Genomic DNA, 22512 nt, shown 5'->3' with positions numbered 1-22512 from the left:
AAGTATTCAATATCTGTTACCTATGAGAAATATGACCTGATTTTTTTTTTAAAAAACTTTAAGATAGTTATCAGAAAACAGCAATTAGGAATACTGCTGAAAATGTCTGTGTTCAATTTAGCAAATAGTTTCCATTTTATATATAGCATATTGGAAGAGATAGCTACTAGACAAACTTTTCTAGCTTTGTAGATGCTGAGACTAAACAAGACAGCCCCTTCCTAGACATGGCCACATTTACTGACAAATAGAACGTAAGGAAGAAATACAATGACTTTTTGGTGCTCCTCGCACCATACCCATAAGGAGACGGTCAACACCATGGACTCAGAAATATCATCGTGCTTTGCCTTCTCAGGTGAACTTCAACCAAAAGCATATTCGAATTGATTTCTAACTTGAAGTCTGCATGAAATGTGCAAAAAAAAAAAAAAAATGTATCAGCAGGGAAAACACTACTCCAACAAGGTTGCATCTACAGATAACCTCCTGACCCTTTCTCTCTTTCTGTAAGCTCACTGTCACTCAGCAAATTCTTATTAAATACCTACTGGTAGTAAGCAATGTGCCAAGTGTTGAGGTTACAAGATGAATAAGTCTTGAGGCATGAGAGTCCATCGGGCAGCATAGATGTAAATAAATGCTCATAACAATAACGTCTGGGAAATGTTTTAATTAAATCATTGCTCTATCATTGGCATCACTGGTGCCTGTGGAATTGAAGGACACTTGATAGAAAACAACTTTTGAGTTGGGTCTTAAAGCATGAGAACAACTTTGCAGGGCGGAAAAGGGAATGGCTCTGATCAGAAACTCAGGGGACAGAGAGTAAAGCTAAATAATGGTATTTCTAAATAAATCTGCCGTCAGGACCACAGGGACCAAAATGCCACCAATAGTCTCAGAAGTTGCTGCTGTTCCTTTTTCCTTCACTCCCCACACCTCAACCCACAATGTGCAGCCATGGAGAATTCCAGAACTTGCCTACAACGTGTAGAGACTGTATAATAGTAGTAGCCACTGCTGCTTTTCATGGTGGGGGTCGGGGGGAGGTATCAACTGCGAAGTTATTTACACCCTGGGTAATGAATTCTCATTTCACACTTGAATCTGATCCCAGTGGCTGGTATCAACGGGTCACCCGATAGGGCTTTCATTTGCAGGAAAAGCATCAGGAGGCGGTGCTTGTCTGGATGTTGTGACTGCTGGTTTCCCCACAGATTTAACGAGACAGGAAAGAGTGGCATTGGGCACAGGCTCCTCGGGCTAAATTATGCTGTGTTCCTGAGCTTGTCTCTTCATTTAGAAATTAGACAATACCAACTCTCAGAATTAGAAAGCTGAGTTTTCGTCTTAAGAATATACGGAGAGGATTAGGTCTATAAATACTAACTTATTTCGATCCTCTAGGAATAACACATGCAAAGATATTGTGTATGTGTGTATGTGTAGGAGTGACTATACATATACACTGAAATATATAAAGGAAGAATAGAAAATATAATGTCTGAAAGAAAACAAAAACTCTTCCCTGGCATCTATCATAAGTGTCCTATGCACAGATGTCCATGTATATGATACACAGTACTCTAGAATAATGCCCTGTGACTACTTGGAAAGCATATTACATAAGATATAAAATTGGGAATCTATATACATATATATAAAACAGAATGTGTTCTATGTATTCTCTATATATATGTGTGTGTGTGTGTGTGTGTGTGTGTGTGTGTGTGTATGTATATATATATGTTGTGATAGCCTAATACCTATTCCACTTGCAGAATGAGCATATGTTTATAATTAAACTACGGAAAAATTGAGATTTCCTTTATTTCTTCATATAATTAAAATGGATGGGGTGAATCACAGCGTACCTTTAGAACTATTCAATCCACTCCATTCAAGACACTATGAAAGATGCACAAGGAAATCGCTGTTTGGAGAGCACAAAAACCAGAACAGAGAAACTTGACCATAGAGGCATTGTGTTTCTGAGTAGCACAAAGGAAGGAATCCACATGGCGCATGTCTGATGTCACCTCCTCCGCCGTAGCCATCCACGTCGTCGCCCATTTCTGGAACCTACAGCGCTACCACTGGAGCCAGTCAGCCCACGCAGAGGGACTTCCGGCTGCGCTTTCCAAACTTGGCAACGCCCCAAATGAGAGCTACCTCAACCCCATCCGGACCTTCCACACAGTGAGTCCTTGCATGCTACCTGGTTTCTCATCTGAGAAGTCCTTCCCTTTCCCATTGCTTTATCAGGAGCGCTGTGTTTCAAAAGCTATTAATAAACGAGCTGGAGAGACGTTTCTGCCAAATGTTAACATCAATTTCACCCTTTTTTAAAAAAAGCTATTTTTCATAAATCTTGCTAAGAGGTTATGAGCAAGAAGAAAAACTGATGCCACTTAATTAGTTTATAGCAAAACATAATAAATATACCTAAACAAGAAATGCAGTAACCCGTTAAAACCCTGATATTTTAAATTTTAAAGCAGCTTATGATTAGATTTTTTGTTGTTGTTGATGCTGGAATCATAAAGAATGTGAAGTGCCATCTACATCCAGAGATTATAAATTGGATGTCTTCATTTTCAACTTGCAAATTGTTTTTGGATCTCTTCTCCCGTGTCATATTTTGGCACACATGTGCCTGACTGATTTGCCAAATCAGATACTGGGCAGAGTAGCTAATTTCATAATCAGACCTGCATGGCTAGTGACATCATTAATGCTAATTACCTGTGTGCACCGAGCGGCAGCACATGCGGGAAACAAAAAGAAAACCAACCATGTAGCTCCAGAAATCCACCTGCAGAGATTAAGACATTCCTCTCTCATCGTCCACCTCCCACCCCTTTTGTCCTGGTTGATCAAAATACTGGCTCATGTACTACTCCACTGGAATAGGCATCCAGTATATTGACCAGGCTAAAAAAAATGGTATTGCTCAAGAGGAATCCAAGCCACGGAAATGTCTCGGCCACGCTGTGAGCCACCTCTTCCGTGACTCTTGCCTATGCAGCCTTATTTGAAGAAGCAAAATTCAGAGTCTCTTGGGGAAATTCTTCCATGGCATGTCCCTAATTATCCTAGGATGATAATTAGGCCAGTATCAGGCCATGAATGAAGTAGAGCTACATTTTCTCAGCAGACAACAATCAGAAGCACAAGCTTCAAAAGTCAAGACCACAGATGCCATAAGCCTGTGGGAAGGCCTTCGGGGTCGCTCGTTTGAGCCACAGTATTTATCCTGGCACCTACTGGGCTTAACTCTTTTCCCCACTAAGGTTCTGGAAAACTCGTTGTTACAGACAACCAAGAATAAGGCTCAATATTTTGAAAAGACCATACAGTGAATAGTATTTATTGTAAGTACTTTGAAAGCAATTTAACAAGATAATTAAGTTACTCCCAACATAGTTTTCTCAAAATTTTAGAAGCAATACACTATGTAAGTGCTGATTAAGTTCAAGAAACCCTCTACTTTAGGGCATTTGGAGAAAGATCGATAATACAAATTGGTACATTTGGAGAAAGTATCCATAACATGAAGCGTACATTATAGAGTATTTTTAAAAAGATGCAGTGGGGTTATTTTAGAGGATACATGGCTGCTCAAACCAGTCTATAAAAATATGTTGCAAGAAAAGGGAAGTGGGGATTTGCTTTAATAAGCAGAGAAGGATGGTTTGAAATTAGCACATCCTGTGATACGAATGGATTTCTAAAATGCCTGAGTACACTTGCAAAAAAATATATTTTAAATGTTTTAGACATACCCCTTTCAATTTTATTTCAACTATTTGCTCTATGAAGAAAAAAAATAAACAAGAAGTCCCTGTCCAAATTACCTTGAGATCTCAAAGCACCCCAAATTCATGAGATTTTCCTGACAAAAGATACAGTGTGAGTTTATTGAGCTCACGGTCGCCTCAATGATAGTAACACAACGTATGAATACTAATGACTTGGCAAGAGTATAGAAAACTCACAGTAAATACAAAGTGCCTTGCGATTCATATTCTAAAAGGCTCTTTAACCATCCCTTGCACTCACAGGTCGGAATGCACAGGTCTTTTGGCAGTGTCTACCAGATAAGAATAGCTGTATCTTTATTGATCACCTAGGATTTACAAAGCCTTATTCCAAGCCTCCTGAGGTGGCATGAAAGAAATGCAAGTCATGGTCCTTCCAATTAAAAAGCAAGAGCAAGGAATAACTACCAGGAGAACAGAATGTGCAGCTGCTTTATTAGAAATGTCCCTGGGGGATCTCTCCAAAAAAAGTGTTTATTAATGTTAACATGCAATTAAGCATGGCAATCCACATTTTTATTTCATTGTTATTTTATTTTATTTAAATCCAAACTTGAGACTTGGATTTATTTTGCAATGTTTTATCTTAAAATGCATTTTCATATATTGTCTTCATTTCAATTCAACGTAATAACTTTGACAGGAAGGTTGCTTTATACTGATGGAAAACATGTCAATGATTCAATGGCGTTTGATGAAATTGGAGCAAAGCAAACATCTGCCATCAAATGGGGCAAAGGATGGACAAGGAAGGTCCCTTCTTGAGTCATATGGGGACCCCCTTTTGAGGTTAATATGCTCCTGATGAGAACATTCTGAATTACCCCCTGCTTGGACTCTCAAGTATTGACCCTAAAATGGAAAAGTAGAACTAAGGTATCAATGTCATGGTGCTTGCTTTGTTTAGAACACCGTCACCGAATTGCTAAAGACAATCGCAGGTGTTACCGGCTTGATCATCGCTCTGGCTTTGATCTTGATCATGACCTCTTCCACCGAGTTCATCAGACAGGTCTCCTATGAGCTGTTCTGGTACACCCACCATGTGTTCGTCATCTTCTTTATCAGTCTGGCTATCCATGGGGCCGGGTAAGTCCATAGTGTGTTCGGAGTGTAGGAATTTATGTGTGTGAACCCCGAAATCATCTTAGAAAGCCCTTCGGATGGAGGAACATGATGGGCAACACAAAAGGACACATAGAATGTATGGAAAAGAACATTCACTGGGGCAAACGCCTTTTTTTAGTAACTGAAAATAAGCAACATAGATGGTGAAGTAATGTCTTTTTCTTGCTAACTCTGTAGGGGAGTCTTGACATGTTTATAAGATGCAGAAATTTTAAAGAATGCTGGAAAACAATAGAGCTGTCTTTCGTTCAGAACATATTTCTGCAATCCAAATTATGTGGGATTAGTCAGGATATATACTTTGGACACCCAGATGTCATTTGTGCTTAACCCAAACCACCCACTGGGAAACCCGGTGTGGGGGAGGGAACAGTGTGCCAGATGGCAGTCAGACCTAGACTCTGCCATGAGTCATCAGGGTGGCCATGAGCAAGTCCTTTAAATTCTCTGGAGCTCAGTTTCCCCATCTGACTTCTAGGATTCCTTCTTGCCCAAACATCCCGTACAACGCCATTCTGGCATTCAACACCTGCCCGACACTATTAATCTCTGCATTAGGAACCTAGAGTGGCGGCTCAGATACAATGTCTTCAGATCTTTAAATTGTCTCAAATGACTCTGGACCAACTAACCAGTTGATGTCTAGTCACTAGTTTGTCCCACATTAATTATTTCATAAACTGATGCCTTTTTCTCCATCTCACGATTTTTAGAGCACATTCGTGTGCATGACTCAACAACAGTGCTGTCCAATAAAAAGGGTGATGTTATCCCTATTTCGTAAGGAGGAAACAGGTCCAGGGGGTTAAGTGATTCATTCCAGGTCCCAGGACAAATAAATGCCGGAGTCAGATGTAGGGCGCCCATCTTCAGACAAGCCAGGCTTTTCTGGTAACAAGGCCTGCAGAACAGCTCCTTACTGGCTCCCAAGAACCATGCCTCCACACCTGCAGGAACGAGCACCAGCACATCCCCTCTCTTGCAGCTTTTTCTCCCACCATGGCAGCTGCTGAGCCTGGAGGGGGCTCTGCTTCCGCCCTGACTCAGAAGAGTCCGGCCACAGGCCACAGAGACTGCGGGGCCTGGCCAGGTACACAGGACAGGGTACGGCTCACGCCGGGCCGTAGGGCAGCTCTGCGTGACTTGCCCTCCTGCGCCCTTCCTCCCCACACTAACGGCTCCCTCCAGCTCAGCCCTCCGCTTCCTGAAGGAGGTCATTTCTGCTGCTGCCACGGCCCAGGCCCGAGAGCTCCCCACCATCCACCAACTCATTTGACCTGCAGACATCGTAGAAGGAAGCATTGCCCTCCACCCAGGGCATATTTTACCCGAAAAAACTGCCAGTCCCCTATCCTTAGAATCCTAGTCAATCAATGTTCCTATTTATGCTGCTGCCTGGCTAACGGCTTTCTAGTCTTTAAAATGGGCAGCTGACTCTTCTGATGCTTCATCCCTCACGCTGACTCTGTATTTCGGGGAACAGGACAGATAGTCCCAAAGTGCTCCACCCCAAAGACTGCCAGTCCTCCCTTTCTCTGTTTATTCTTCTCCTGATGCTGGGGCATTAACCCCTGTGGCATTTTTGAGAGGCTCTTCCTAATCCACATGGGTCTAGAACTCCTCATCACAAAAATCGTGCACGCGTCCCCCCGGATCCTGCCTCCCTGCATTCACTCGAGAGGATTTCAATGGGCCAGTGTTGCGTTGGAGATATTTTTTAATATCCAAATAACATTTCATAAGATGAAATATTTTAGTCATTTTAACTTAGTTGAAAGGCTTATTTTGGGATAAGGGCTTCATTTAATCTTCTCAGCTTGAAGTATTCCACAGCTACTGTTTACAGCAAAAAGTAATTTGCAAATTCTATACAAAATGCCAAGGAAAGGAGGATTATTGGAATGTGTTAAAGCCCACTAATCTTTCTATTATGGGATAGCGTAGATGAAGACATAACATTTTTTTAATTTTTAAAAAGATACTGCCTTTGCGAAATGTTCTGAGGTTTAGATAATATAGAGAATGTTCCCTAGAGCTTGAGAATGATGGTGTTAAAATCTGCAGAATCTCTTCCTCTGGTTCCTCTCTGGTCCTCACCCTCCCCATGTCTAGGCATCAGTTGCTCATGGAGATTCACAGATAGTTGTGCTCACCCAACTCAAGGGGGGGGGGGTTGGATGCCTTCCACAACACAGACCGGAACAGGGGCCAAAATGTCCGTTCTCCAAGCCGAGGTCCGAGGTCCCCAGGGGCACTGCCGCTCCCCTGTCCGGTGCCCAACGAGGCAAAGGGGGACATGTTATTCCACAGGCTACCCAGGACGTGAGCCCATGTGACGCTCAGGTTTCTCAGTCTGCGAGTGCCACGTTTCTCAAAAATAAGCCAATATATTTTATTCACAAACACCTAGGAACTGAGCAACTCCCGGATTACATGACCTCAATTCTTAGGCTTCGCAGCCCGGTGCACCAGTGGGTAAACCGAGGAACTTATACTGGAGCTACTTGTCAAAGTCAGTCAGCACTGTTTTTGTGGCAAATATAACCTAGCAGGATTACAGGACTCTTGATCCAGTGCTCCATTCACGAAGGCAGGCTTCCTTTTCTCCCTCAAATTCATCAGGTAGTCCTCAAGACATGCTTCCCATGACCTATTTTGACCCTGTCAAACACTAGGCCTGCTAGTGGTCGCTGGGAAAAAAATATCATTATTCAGGGCACTTCTTCTGACTCCTTCATTTGAAAACTTCTAGGTGCTCAGAAACAAACCAAAAAGGGTAGAAGTTAAATAAATCTGTGAAAGACCCAAATAGTACAAAGTTAGCCAATTAGCCCGAATCAGCAATCAGGACGAGATGTAACCTAATTAAATTCAACAGTCTACAAAAGGATGTGTTCAAACAATTTCCCTTCATTATGAATTCTCTAATAGACACACTTTCAATTTCACACAGGATACCGCAGAGGGGCCCTTCTTTTCTGGGATCTTCAAAGTTACTTGAAGCTTCTTAAATTCCTATTTTTAAAGGTGCTGAGAGAAATGAATGACAGCCCGAGTTTCAAGACAGTTGAAGTGTTATTCCAGAGCCCACTGTGGAATGTATATCTGTGGTATTACCAGACTGCACAAAATCAATTTTAAATGTTTAGGTTTTGTTTTGTTTTGTCTTGTTTTAATGGCAAGTCGGATTGTTCGAGGCCAAACTCCCGAGAGTCAACGGCTGCACAACGTCACCTTCTGTAGAGAACACTATGCTCAATGGCAGCAGGTGGCCCAGTGCCCCAGGCCTCAATTTTCTGGCAAGGAGCCTTCGGTAAGAGTGAACCCAAGAGCTGTTATAAAGATAGCTGTCTCTGTAGTTCAAAGAGCTAGAGCTTCATATGCTTGAGAAAAAGAACAGCCCATATCACCACTAGACAAAGCCAACTCTTTATTAAGTGTGCGAATGGAGAAATCTAGTTATGGATCATTTTAAAAGAGGTTTACTGCCAAAAGTATTCTATCCATTTTGAAAAGTGCTCTTGCACTCACGTTTAAACGTGGATGTCTGTCATGGCGGAAGGCCCAGCCCCGCAAGCGGAAGGCCCAGCCCCGCAAGCCATGTCTCTGGCTTGCCACCTCGGCTCAGCAGGCTCAGCTCGCCGTCTCCCCGCAGAACTGCCTTCTCCATTCTGGGAATTAATAGCACCACTTCTCCAACGAACGTTAAGCAACAACCAAAGGAGAACACTATGCCCTCTTTATTAAGCTTGCCTTCTTGCTTTCTGCAACTTTGGGGATCCAAAAAATGGCGGTATTAAATGCATTTCCTTCCTGTTCTAATTAAGCTCCCATGACTGAAATAATGATGGTAGACAAAAGGGGACCTCATTCATTAGAGTCGATGATAAGGTCCACAAGATCTCAAAAGTAAGATTTCCTGGGCACGCTGTCATCATTACAGGTTGTGGCATAGGTAAATAGAAATAATGACCCTATTTGGTCTCCTCGGGTTTCTTCGAGCAATGCAAACCGTGGGGCAGCTGGGTGTTACATAAAAGCCAATCAATGAAGCCAGCAGATTAAAACTAGAAGGAAACAGTGCCCCAAAATATGTGTCATTAAAAATGGGAGAATAGTGTGTAAATAGTGGGGGATTCGGGAAATGAAGTCATCAAACTTATGAAGACTCTAAGGATGGACTTTTTCTAAAATCCTCGAATATATTAAAGTAAGCACTGGATTTTAAAAGTGAAAACTGCTAGCAGGAATGTTTAAAACTGAGAGAACTGTAATAGATGTGCCCATTAGACTGTGGTTCTTTTAATGGTCAGTATAGATTGTCTCTGTCTTAAACTCAACTATCGGTAGCCACAACCCAGCCTGCATATTAATGAGAAACACGAATGCCTCTCTAAAATCTTCAGCTACAGCGCCTCCATAAAAATAAAAAAATAAAAAAAATCAATACTCTCCCACACCTCATGAATACAGACCAGAGCCCGCTCGGCAGCGGATGCTGACATTAATTATTATTAAAAGGGGGAAACTTACCCATCTCTCTGTTAACCCTCCCCTGCTACACCTCCTTGCACACCCAAACTCATGTTGTCACTCTTCTCATTATTTTTAATGGATCTTGATTCAAAGCATGTGTGGGCTGTGCAATTACTGCTTGGCTGAAGGTACAATATTCTCTCTGATGTCTTATAGACACTGAATCCAGAAGGCATCCCAAGGACAAGGAAGGGCTCCTGCGCTTCACAGCACCACATCTACCCGTCTCTTCCTCTTGGCCTCTCCTAACTGCCTTTTCACAGTACTTTCATCGGTAGAACATTCATCAGTTCACCTTCAGTGGTGCACTGCCACCCATGTTAGGAGGGAGAGTGCTTTTTTGAACATCACCACGGAGACACCGCACTGATCGAGGGAACCAATTATACTATCAGTCCCCTTCGGTCTCTGACTCACAGACACATACAAGGCTCCAGGGTCTAGAGCTGCTCATGGAACCTGTTCTCAAAAGAAACCTGGTCTTTCTTAGCCAAAGAAGCACCTTAATTTACTTAACTACAGCATCAACATGTGACAATAATAATAATAAGGCTAATGCTTTTTAAATTATTAGAGTATGATGTCAACAGTAGAGGAGGAAGCTTTAACTGAGGTCAAGTCAGCACAGCAAACTTTTTCTAAACAGCTGTTGTGGGCTTGGAGTTGCACTAGACGCGGTATGCAGAGACATGGTTCCTTCCCCTGGAAACCTTATTGTCTAGAAAAAGGGGCCATTTATAAACACACATGTAAAATAAAACCAGAGCCAGCATGTTCTTATTTTCCGGTAGGAATGAAAAACCAGGAGTGAAAGTGGAAGAAACAAGTTTCATTATTGCAGCTTTTAAATCAATGTAGCTTTATTTCCATCATAAAATATTCACTGTACCATGACTTTTTGAGTATTTTTGGAGAAGAAAAAATAAAGCAAAGAAGCCATAGCATATTTTAGCATTAAAGAAATTTAGATACTAAATAGCCTTGCCCCTTTACGTAGTAGATGGAGAACTTAGGGCCCAAGTTTTAGTCTCTTCCCTGTGGTCACACAGGGCATTCCCAGGAAAGCCACACCAAGCAGCCAGCGTTTCAACTCTGCGGCCAAGAACTTTCATCTCTACTCTCTTCAACATTCACTCTGAAACTCCAGCCTTCTCCGATTCCTCACTTTGTCAGCTCTCTGCTGCTCTCCCTGAAAACATACCCTTGACACTGTATTTATCTCTGTGAATAAAGCTAAAACATTTAAGAGCCTGGAGGAAAGTCAACCAATAATTTTCTCCCAACTCTCGCATTTTACAAAACAGATTTGAACATAAAAGGCCCAAGATTTGCTGCAAGGCATAGGTGGACGGATGGTAACCCTGAGACCACAAACCAGGTCTTCTGGTTTACAGGTGTTCTGGTATCACATCACACGTGCCCTTCCTGCTCTGGGGCCTGGCCTCCTTCTGTCTTTACTCACACTTGTCTATCCCAGCCTTTGCCACACGAGAACCTAATATTTACCTCTGGCCACTCTTGTCCCTCACTCCCTAACTTCCAGGGGCTCCGGGAGTATCACAGTATGCCCAAACTGGGCTTTCTCCTCCTGGAGCAATTTCTATACTAGAGTAGAGATACAGCCGAGGATTCATAGCTTACATTCTCCTTCCCGACTAACTGTACAAGGAAAAATATCCATTCCATTTCATCAGTGGGGGAGAATCAGAGACCGTGACTGATTCGACACCACCAAAATGAAGGGTGTGATGCCTAAAACTCTCTAAAATGGGCGTGGAAGATTATTTGTAAAAGTACATAGAGACTATATGAGTGTTCTCGCAAATCTCTATCTAAGCTCACATAGAAAGAATTGCATTCTTTCTGTCCTTTCTGTGAATATCCAAACCAATTCTCAAAACACTTTGTGGTTCATTCAAGCATAAGAGACCAAAGGATTCATTCCCTTGGTCCAACCCCATCCTTCATGTCTACCCCTTCCTATCTTCTCCCTTCCTCTGCTCACCATACCGCCTCCCCCACAGCATAGGTGGACAAAAGGCTTTGTTCTCTCTGCCATTCTGAACACGTTGCTGAACCCCACTGAGGCAGAAAAGAATACGTGGGTCAAATTGCTTTGTGTTGCCTGCATAAATCGAGCCTTTATCAGGCGAAAAGAGGCTCCCAGGGAAAAAGCGAGGAGGGTCGATGTAGGTGAGCAGAAGTGCCATGCACACAGACCCGGCAGTAAACAAAAGAGAAATACACAAGAAAGATAACAGAAGCAAAAGTAACACTGAAGAGCTTGTGACCCATCAACAGACCAGACCAAACAGGACAATGGGTAAGAGTAACAAGCAACAAAGATGGTGAGTCAGCCAGAAAGGGTTTAGTGCACATGAGTTCAAAAGGATGAGACATCTTTCCTGCTCCTGGAAGGTCGAGGTGCATTTAGAATCCTAAGCAGAGAATATAGGGAAATTATGAAAGGCTTGAGTTCCAGTCCTGGCTCCCCGGGATCGAGTTCTGTCTCCCTACACCACTCGACCTGTTCCCGCAAAGTCAGGTTTTTTCTTTTTTAAATAAAGAATTAGATGAGATTTCAAAGAACCCTAAACATCCTAAAATTCAATGAATGACTGGGTCTCTAATGTTTCATAAAACAAGGGTCAGTAGCAATGTCAGCACAGGACAGAAAGAAGCACGATTACGTGGTAAATGCATGGGCCAGTCAGTCAGACGCCTCTGCAGTCATGTTTTTCTGGTGCCCCTAGTTACCTTTGTGTCCCAGACAATGTGTTCCATCTTGCTGAGCCTCAGTTTCCTGTTCTGTAAAACGAAGAGAATACCATATGCCTCATAGGGTTGTTTGGTATCAGACCTAGTATAAGTCTTCAAACATTTTACGTTCCCAGTCCTTCCCATCCAGGGTAAGAGGACACCTTACGTTTGTACACAACCACTGGTAACAAGACTAGCTTGCTGGCAAACTGATCATCGGTAATACAGATTGTTCTCATACAAGGTTAACACAGGAAGGGGTTTATGAAGACTGAAGTGTTCATTGTCACAATTGCCCAGAAGACTGTGGAGGATTTTGTTCCTATAATGTAAACCTATGTTTAAAGTTCTGAGACACCTGCTTTACGTCTTATTCCTGATAACATTGGGTGAGTGTGTCTGTGTGTGTGTGTGTGTGTGTGTGTGTGTGTGTGCACGCACTTCTTTGGGCAGACCCCGAAGTTGTGACGCATCGTTGACCAAAAAAATTACTGTTCACAATGTTATTATTCAATTTTCCACGTCCTATTTTGGCTCAGGAATGTAGCTCTGTAAGCCTTTGACTTTGGCTGAGTTGGGAGCATTTATGACCCTATCATATGTAATGTAAACATCAATCTGCTTTCCTATTTCTTTGCAAATTCAATTATTTCTAATTACATAAAGGCATCATTGATCAAGTAAGCATAAAAACCAATACAGAAGAGTTTAATCTCTTAAATAAGCTTGTAGACTTCAAGGAATAATTGAATGTTATAGTATTTAATACAAGGAGATATCTTTATTGTTGATAACTGGCCCAAAGTTAAAGGAAAATGTCTGAATCCCATCATGTTATGTATTGATTTGGTTCAAACTGAAAATACTTGGATTCTATTTTCATTTCCTTTTTTTTCTCTCTCTCTCTGCTGCTCTCTACAGGCTTGGAAATGGGTTTTAGGCCCTGTGGTCTTATATGCGTGTGAAAGAATAATTAGGTTCTGGCGGTTTCAACAAGAAGTTGTCATTACCAAGGTATGCATGTAGCTTTATGTCTGAATAAAAGCCTGAGTGTAGACGAAAATTTTTTATTAGCCCAAGTTTTTAATTTGCCATTTTTATTGCAGAACTGTCTGTAATTTAGAGGCCCATCTTCTGTTCTAATAATTGCTTGTATCCCGCACATCTTTTAGCATGACTAATTTTACTGAAGACAGGGATCGGGGCTCCAAACCAGTACACAGAATTCTGATACATGTTACAGTGCAGCCCAGGAATCATCTGTTTTGCTCTTTATTTTGGTTTTTCATCGAGGGGGGGCGGGGGCGTTGGTTGGGTAGGATGGGCAGGGGACTGAGTCCAGCTTTACGTTGGTTATGGTAACTTCTAATATAATCACTTCCTTCAACACATAAAGATGGTGATTTTGCAAACACACAAATAATAGACTTACGTTTCCAAGGGCACACGCTCCAGTCAAAGCTACTGAGCAGAGGACAGGGAATGGTCCCCCTCAGGTTCAGAGCAAGAGGGAGAATGAGAGAGGAGGGACCACGCAGAGCCCCACCTAGTAAGTGAGGGCCCCAGGGAGTGTTTTCCAAACTTGTACCCCTCCTCACAGGTCTCCAAATTTACGGCATGCTGGAGGAAGATGTGAGTAGCTTGACCAGGAAAATATGTCTAAGAGACTGAAAAGTACCAAAGACCCTGCCCCGGGTTTTTTCAATGTCCAAGAAGAAATGCTCTGCTAACCCAACTTATATTGCTAATACAATATTAACAGAATCCTCTCTCTCCTTAACGGTCTTCGTGAAAGCAGATGCATAGAAATTGCTTCATATTTCTGTTTTAAGCTGTTTCGCTGTTGCTGCTTTTAAGTTAAGCACCAAAGGATATCAGGCTACGTCAAAAGCCAGACAGTAAAACTTCTGGAAATCCACTAGAGCCGTTACTAGGGAGACAATTTAACAGCAGAATCAGAACAAATATCAGTAGGGAGAGGGGAAACAGAACTGATGATTAAAATGCTGTGAGATTCTCTTCCGAATGGAAAAATACTGTCACAGGATCTAGACATTTGCTTTTGCTCCCTTCCACCGACACGGGAGCCTAGAGAGGTTTTTTTTTTCAGGAAACAAGATGGAAATCGAAGAAAGGAAATTAGTTCTTTCCTTCTGATAAGCGGCACGTGGCAAGGCTCTTAAAAAAGCGATGAGAGTCTTCACCTGTTACTTCCGCACACCTCACTCAGGGCCTGAGCGGGGCAGTGGAGGAGCCCTGACTAAAAACCAAACAAAACGAAACATTTCACAGGGAATTTAAAGATTGTTTTCCACTTAGAATGAAAAAATAACAGGGCTAATCAACCAGAGATTGAGAAAAGCTGCAGATCGTTGAAAACGGTAACAAAGAGGGTCCTCATTTTAAGACCATGGAGACAGTTCGGTGAGTATTTTAATAACTCTAAGCGTCATTAAGTGCAATGTCTGATACGCCAGCTCCTATTCTCTTGATCCTGGTTAACTGTGTTAGCGAGAGCTTGGCCATTCGAGACATAAAGTCACACGCCAGATACCACATGGCTCCTGGGTGCAGCTACCCAAATTCCGGATGGCACTCTGAAGGGGATAAGCTTCGTGCTTGCTGGAGTTGCCAGGCCACATATAAAAAGGGATGGCAAAGATCCTTGGAAGCTAACCGCAAATGGCATATGTAAATGAAACCTCAGAAAAGCTGATTCTAGAATTTAAAAACCGCTGGTGGAGCCAAAGCCATCATCTTCTCCCTTAACCTGAGACTCTCTGCTCTGATTCAGGTGGTGAGCCACCCGTCTGGAGTTCTGGAACTTCACATGAGAAAGCGTGACTTCAAAATGGCGCCGGGGCAATACATCCTGATCCAGTGCCCCTCCATATCCTGGCTGGAATGGCACCCCTTCACCCTCACCTCCGCCCCTCAGGAGGACTTCTTCAGTGTCCACATCCGGGTAGCAGGAGACTGGACAGAAGCTTTATGTAAAGCCTTTGGGGCAGAGGGACAAGCCCCGAAGGAGCTCTGGAGCCTGCCAAGGTTGGACCCCGTTTCTTTTTTATATATAAGTTAGAATAGTATAACAAGGCATTTTCATGCATCAACAGGCTTCCCAAATCCAGCCATATCTTTATTCTAGATGGCAAGTTTTAATCCATTTCTTTGAATTTAAGGACCTATATAAAGAGTATAATTTAGTGGATTTCCAGTAGAAGCAAGTACATTTCTTTAAAAAAAAAAAAAAAAAAAAAAAACCCAAATGTTCCACAAAGGCAGGCAGTGATCCAGGAAGAAGGAGCACTGTGCTTTCTCAGCTCCAAACCACACTTGGCTAATTACGCGCAGCCCGCCATGCGTAAGACAGTTCTGGGAACTTTTTGCTGTTACAGTCTGAAGTCTTTATGTTTGTTATTTTGGTCTTCCGAAGGGGGATGCTTTACAGTCAGAGTGAGGCTGGCAGGCCCCATCCACTGGAAAAAGAGCTAAGCAATTGCAGATTGAAGCTCATAGAGTGATAAAATGATCTGACGGTGGAGAAGGTAGTGCCATTCAATCGGTCAGTGCTGCGTGTGTGTATCAACAAGTATCCGTAACCCCCGCTAGGCGCCAGAATTACAGAGATGGCAAAACGCCGCCTCCGTTCTCTAGAACTTCAAGGGGCCCAATGCAATCAACATCAACCTGCACGCGGGGTCTTAACTTTGCTGCAAGGTCGATGTGCAGAGGGTCTGTCTGGGAAGGGTGGAAAAGCACAGATGACATCTGTATTCGTTTCCTAGGGTTGTGGTAACAAAGGAACACAAACTGGGTGGCCGGCAACAACAGAAATGTGTTCTCTCCCAGTTCCGGAGAGTCCGGGGCTGAATCGAAAGGACAGCAGGGCTGTGCGTCATCTGAAACCTTTAGGGGAGACTTGCCCTGCCTCCTCCTCCGCTCCAGGGCTTACCAGCAATCCGAGGCATTCCTTGGCTTGCACCTGCAGCAGTGCAGTCTCTCTCTTTGTCATCCCATGCTATTCTCCCCTCTCATGTCTGTGTCTCTCCGGCCTCTTCTTACAAATCTGAGTCATATTGGATTAAGGGCCGGCCCACCTCCTGTATGACTGCATCTTAACTCGATTCATTACACCCGCGACCACCCTATTTCCAAAGAAGGTCACATTCTAAGGTACCGGGGTTAGGATTTCAACTTACCAACTGGGGGGACACAATTCAAAGACAACATCCTATTCAGACAAGCCCAGGTCCCAGTATCAATGACCCCTCCTTGGCTCCCTTTAGCAAACAATGGCTTAAAGTTGATTCTCACTCTTCCAGCAGGATGACCCAAGAAGCAGGCCACACCCATGGTTAAGGCTCCAGGAAAACGGACACACACAAAAAGCATTGAGAAAAACATTTTGAAAGAATTTGACATTTCAAAAGAAGCATCAAGAGATTCCTTCTCCTGCCATCCTTGGAGGGTGTCGGGAACTACCAAGCAGTGGCCACGGCCGTAAGAAATTAGGTGGTGAACACTGTCAGGACACGCCTGGATGGAACTTCCTGGGGGCAGGGCATTGCCTGTCCTGCCATCTATGTCCAGTGCCTGGAGCAGTGTCAGACATGTATTGCATACAGAGTAAATATTTAAGGAAGGAATTAATGAATGCCTGGACCCAGTATGGACGCTTTAGCTCATTTATTTTAACAAATATTTACAGGTGGCAAACTAGGCACTAGAATAAATGAAAGGCACAGAATCTTCTCAGCTTATTGTCCCTCTTTCCTCCCTCCCATAGGACACTGAACTGTGACTGTGTAGCTCTGGGCTTGCTTGTGTTCAGTGGCTAGGAAGAGTCACATACCCTCATTTCAAACATTGGAACTAAAGAGTGGTATGATAACAAACCAAGTGCAAGCATCACCTGGTCAGACCAGAGCCCAAAGTCAGATGACAACACCTGACTGCTCCTCCATTTAAGAGCAGTCCTCTCTTTTTAATCATGGAAAGGAAGTAATATAACAGAATTCTAAGATTCAGAATGCAGCGCAAATGCTCAAAATCAGGAATAAAACTAGACACACACACACACACACACACACACACACACACACACACGTACCTGCCCTCCTTTTGGCATTGCCAAGATCAATACTTTCATCCTGTTGCTAGCCTGGTCTCTACTCTTAGTGTATACAGTTATCCGGTCTATCAACCAACCTTGCCTTTCACAAACCAGTTGGCATTTCAGCCAATACCCCAATGAGAACTTGGAACCTGTTTCTCAGAACTAAATATGCTTTCTATCTGTGGGGTGCCTTGTCAGCTCACGGCCTGACACAATATGCCCTCTCTCCCACCCCCAGTCCTCCCTGGGCTCCCCTGCCCCACCTCCTTCCCCCCTCCTTGAACTCAGCCACCCTTCCAGCCTTCTTGTCTTTCTCCTACACCGAGCACACTCTCCTAAGCAGCTTTACCACTGCTGTTCCTTCTACCTGGAACATTCTTCCCTAGATTTCTGCTAAGCTGCTCCCTCACCTCCCCCAGGTATTTGCTCAAATGTCTCCTAACGAGGTCTTTCCTTCCTTCCTCATTGGAAACAATGACCCCAGCTGACTCTCAGTAATCGCTTTGTCCTCAGCCCTACTTTATTCTTCCTCATAGTACTTATCCTCCCCTGACTTACTAAATATCTGCTCGTTTATCTGTCTACTATATACCTTCCCACACTAGAATGGAAGTTCTATAAGAAAAGGGACATTATCCATGTGGTTCACTTTGTTGTCTTGTCTTTAGTGCCTAGAATAGGCCTTAACTCTTAGTTGGTACTCAATAAATATTTGTCGAATGAATAAAAATGAGTTGTTGGAAACAATGCAGTTTCCCTTCATTTGTTAAATTCATTTGACCTCTGCCTCTATACATGTGGAGGCATATGTATTAGCAGAACAACAACAATAAGAAAAAACCTACAATTTATTCAACTCTTCAATATATGAAGACTCAGAATTTTATCAGACTTCCTTGGATGATTTTATCTCTTTTTTTTCTGAGATTTTATTCATTTATTTGAGAGAGAGAGATAGCAAGAGAGAGAGAGAAAGAGCATGAGCAGGGGCTGGGGAGAAGCAGGCTCCCCACTGAGCAGGGAGCCTGAAGTAGGACTTGATTCCAGGACTCTGGGATCATGACCTGAGCCGAAGGCAGACGCTTAACCGACTGAGTCACCCAGGTGCCCAGGATGATTTTATCTCTTAGTGTTGTTTTGATTTTGAATTGAATCAAACACATGGGAGAGGACACTATAATTTTTCACTATCTCGAATCCAGAAAGGATTTAATACAGCCCCAGGAAAAAGGGGCACCTGGGTGGCTCAGTCAGTGAAGTGCCGACTCTTGATTTCTGCTCAGATCATGATCTCAGGTTCATGGGATCGAGCCCTGTGTGGGGTTCCGCACTCCGCAGAGAGTCTGCTTGAGGATTCTCTCTCTCCATTTCCCTCTGCCCCTCCCCCTCTCAAATAAATAAATATATCTAAAAATTTGTTTTAAATAAAAAAACAAAAGATTTTGCCTTCTGAGGTAAAATGGAGGAATTTCTCAGAGTCGAGGCTAGAGTTTTCAGTGATTTAACCTGCTGCCCAGAGCCAAGGACGCCAACGTCCAACAGCGTGGGTTCAAAGCCCCGGTTTTGGGTGTGATCTTAGGGAATGTATGTAACTATGTGCCTTTATGTAAAATAAAGATGATAATAGTATCTAAGACTTTGTTTAGGATTAAACATGACGGTTCTTATAAAGCCCTCCACATATTGCATAGTAAAAAAGGTTAATTATTATTATGAGCAAACTAAGAAAGGTCACCTGCTGCACAGATGTCAGTGAAAGTGAAGATCGACGGGGAGAATGTGCAGATGCGCAAAGACGGTGGGTTCAGAAAGTCGAGGGTGGAGTTCGATGAGGTGGGTGCGTGTGCGCCCGACTGGAAGCAACAGGGAACCACACTATGGGGATGCTGGAAAAGCTACTCGTTTTCTAAGCTGCATCATTAAACTCTGTGTTCAAATCAAAGAGGAGGTAGCTGAGTGAACTAGATAAACAATTTGTGCAAAGGAAGCCAGTTCAGGATTGCGAGAGGTCTTGAGAAATGGAGACATTTTTGTCCAAAAAAGAACAATCAGGGTGTCACGATAGCCACGATCAACCATTTAAAGGCCTGAGACAAGAAAGGGAAGAGACCTGGTTTGTGTTTCTCAGGAAGGCGAGCAGCATGAGTCCTCAGAAGACAGATTTCAGTGAGACATGAGAAAAACGATCTCCTACTTTGAACTGCCCCTACCTGGGACAAGGTGCCCTGCAATTTAACATCACAATGGGATCAGCTCTCGGGGTTGTGGAAGGAAGGACTACTATATAGGAATATAGCAGGGAAGCTAGACTAAATATTTTCTCCTGCCATTTCCAGCTTAGATTCTCAGTTCTAATTATGTGGAAATGTGTTTATTACATATTTCTGTGGATTATACAACACAATTCTTCTTTCGGTTTCATTGTTATCTTTTCAAATCAGTGTCAAATAAATCCCAAATACAACTAATTATAAAAACAATTAACAGTAAGACATTTTAATCCTTGGGCAGTTTCATTTTTTCCTCTCTCGATTCCCCTTATCTAATTATTTATAAACTAATCTACAGTGGGCTGAGATACTAACCCTTTCTGGTTAATGACCTTTTATTTTTATTCTTCCATTTCCATATATCAATATGTAATAAAGCCTTATTAATTAAGATTAACTTGAGGAGAGTTAATTTGAATTATTAGGAGGTCTGGCATATGGAATATTTAAAAATAAAACCCAATTGAACTTTCATGAACACATAGTAAGCCCAAATGGGCCAACCTCAGGTGCCTTCAACAGACACCCCTTAGGGAATGGTTATGAATAACTTAGAAGCCTTTTAATTAGCATATCTTTGTTCATATGTAAATGTATGCTTTTGGAATAGTTGAGGTTATTTAATACATTCTGCTGACTGAAATATTTTAAACATTCCCTTTACAATTTATTCAACAAATTGTTATTGAACAGCTCCATGCCAGAGAGCATGCATGGCCCTGGGATGCTGAGGGGAGCAAAGACAGACCTGGCTCCTCCCTCCAGAGAACTTGTGGTCCAGTGATCAAGACAGATGCAAATCAAATCATGTACACGCCCCAAAAAACTGTAAAATTACGAATGTGTTGAGGACTCCAGAGAACCAGCACATGGGGCTATAAATTATATAAGAGGGTAGTTAGCCTAGTCTAAGGGGTCTGTGAAGCCTCCCCAGGGAAATGATGATTCCGATAAGACCCAATGAAAGGATAACTATTAACCAAGTCAGGAGAGCAGGAAGGAATTAGGACAGAGTATTTTCCGGTTACTTGGATTTTCATATGCAAAGGCCCCGGGGCAGAAGGGTGGGGGAGGGGGTTCTGTGTATTTTAGGAAATGAAAGAAAAGCCAGTATGGAGAACTGGTGTTGAGAAAGGGAGTAGAATCCGGGGGCTGGTCTATTCCGGACCATGTGAAAGACAATCGTATTTATTCAACAAATATGCTTCATCTTTACAAAGAAAAATTTGCTAAGCAAAGACAAAACACTGGTGCCATTCCAGGCAAAAACCCAGATTTTGAGTTTGCGTCATCATCCAAAATAACGAGTTTTGGAAATTCCATATAACTGAGAAACTATCTCAAAATCATATTTATTTCAAACAAATGGCTTCTAGACTAAAATTATATGACTATCCTAAGATGTGGGAGTGAATAAGTAAAAACAGGAGAAGCACGTTAGCAATAGGACGGATAAGCCTTCTGAACCACCTTCTGCTTTATTCCTCTGATGGCAGCTGCAGAAAAGAGAAAAGAAAAGTAAAAAGAAAAGAGAGGAGAGGAGAGGAGAGGAAAAAAGAGAAGAGAAAAGAAAAGAGAAAAAAGAAAAGAATAGAATAGAAAAAAGAAAAGAATAGAAAAGAGGAAAAAGAAAAAGTCTCCTCTATCAGGCTTCAAGATGCCTGGAGCCAAAACAAGCCTCAAAGAATTTTGAGGGTTTGCCCTGTGAAGAGGCATGAGCGTGAGCCACAGAAGGCTTAGTCCTTCCATGAATCGCACCTGGTCTGGCAGGTCTGGGCATCCCCCATCCCCAGGAGATGGACCCAATTCCTCGTGCTAAGTCCAGCCTCTCCAAGCACAGAGCCAGCCCCCTGCGCACAGAGGCTAACACACCCTGTGAACACCATCGGTTGAGGACGGCTTTATTTTGCAGAGCAGAGCGTGCTGAAGTCACAGGGCTGCACTTTGTGATTGCAGGCTGGCGGTGGACGGGCCGTTCGGAACCGCGCTGACGGATGTATTTCACTATCCAGTGAGCGTGTGCATTGCTGCGGGAATAGGGGTCACTCCTTTTGCCTCTCTTCTGAAATCTATATGGTACAAATGTGAGTCACAAACCCCGCTGAAGCTGAGCAAGGTATGGAAAAAATCATTAGTTCACACTCACATGGGTTAAAAGGTTCAACATCCTTCTATCTATCATCAGCCAATTCTTGGGGAGGATTTTAATTAACTATGAGGGATAAACTCAAGGATCCTTAACTATACTTATGTTCTTAAAAATCTCCATTCGGTATTACATTTATGAGAAGCGTTATGTCTAATCTTATTAAAGATGACAAGACATAAATTTTATTGCTTCATTGCCATTACAGGACATGTAATTGCTCATGTCAGTAAAATATGGACAGGCTGCAAATGGCTTTGTGACTGGGCTACTGTTAGTGATATTAACAGGCGGCCCTTTCCTTAGGCTCTTTAGCCTGATGTTATGGCTGCAAGTGTGCCTTTCAGCATCTTCCTCCCTCAAGGGTCTTGACGAGAAGCAAAAATGCCACAGTTGGGATCCATTGGCCTACTTGCTTGGTGTTGCCAAGCTCCGAAACTCTTTTGTCATTTCTTGAATGTTTTCTGACAAGACACCTCCATAGTTGCCTTCCTTCTTTTGTCCTACCCAGAGAGGGTCCATACTTTAACCGTCTGAGGACCAGCGGCAGAAGCTCCAGCAGCAGGAGAAAGGCAGCCATGTTAACACCGAGTGGTGTCAGTTCAGGAGGACTCGGGATGTCAGGCAAGCCTGGTTCTGGGCCTGATTCTGCCACTTCTCTGCTTCACACTTTGGCTCCAGTTTCCTCCTGTAGCAAAGGAATTTGCTTGATTCGATTAGCATGTCTCT

General features: G+C 42.9%; 1 protein-coding gene across 1 annotated transcript in view; it reads left to right on the top strand.

Moving 5' to 3' along the window:
- The window catches only part of NOX3 (NADPH oxidase 3), a 56263-nt gene that overhangs the window by 8206 nt on the left and 25545 nt on the right, over positions 1 to 22512 (top strand). Inside the window, exons 5-10 of the mRNA XM_008688526.1 lie at positions 2057 to 2202; positions 4732 to 4913; positions 8136 to 8265; positions 13170 to 13262; positions 15043 to 15296; positions 21594 to 21753. Of these exons, the coding sequence (XP_008686748.1) occupies positions 2057 to 2202; positions 4732 to 4913; positions 8136 to 8265; positions 13170 to 13262; positions 15043 to 15296; positions 21594 to 21753 (965 nt within the window). The remainder of the gene's footprint in view (positions 1 to 2056; positions 2203 to 4731; positions 4914 to 8135; positions 8266 to 13169; positions 13263 to 15042; positions 15297 to 21593; positions 21754 to 22512) is intronic.

Source organism: Ursus maritimus, unplaced genomic scaffold (genome assembly GCF_017311325.1).
Source record: "Ursus maritimus isolate PB19 unplaced genomic scaffold, ASM1731132v1 scaffold_13, whole genome shotgun sequence".
Classification (NCBI taxonomy): Eukaryota; Metazoa; Chordata; class Mammalia; order Carnivora; family Ursidae; genus Ursus; species Ursus maritimus.
This window is presented reverse-complemented; position numbering and strand designations above follow the sequence as displayed.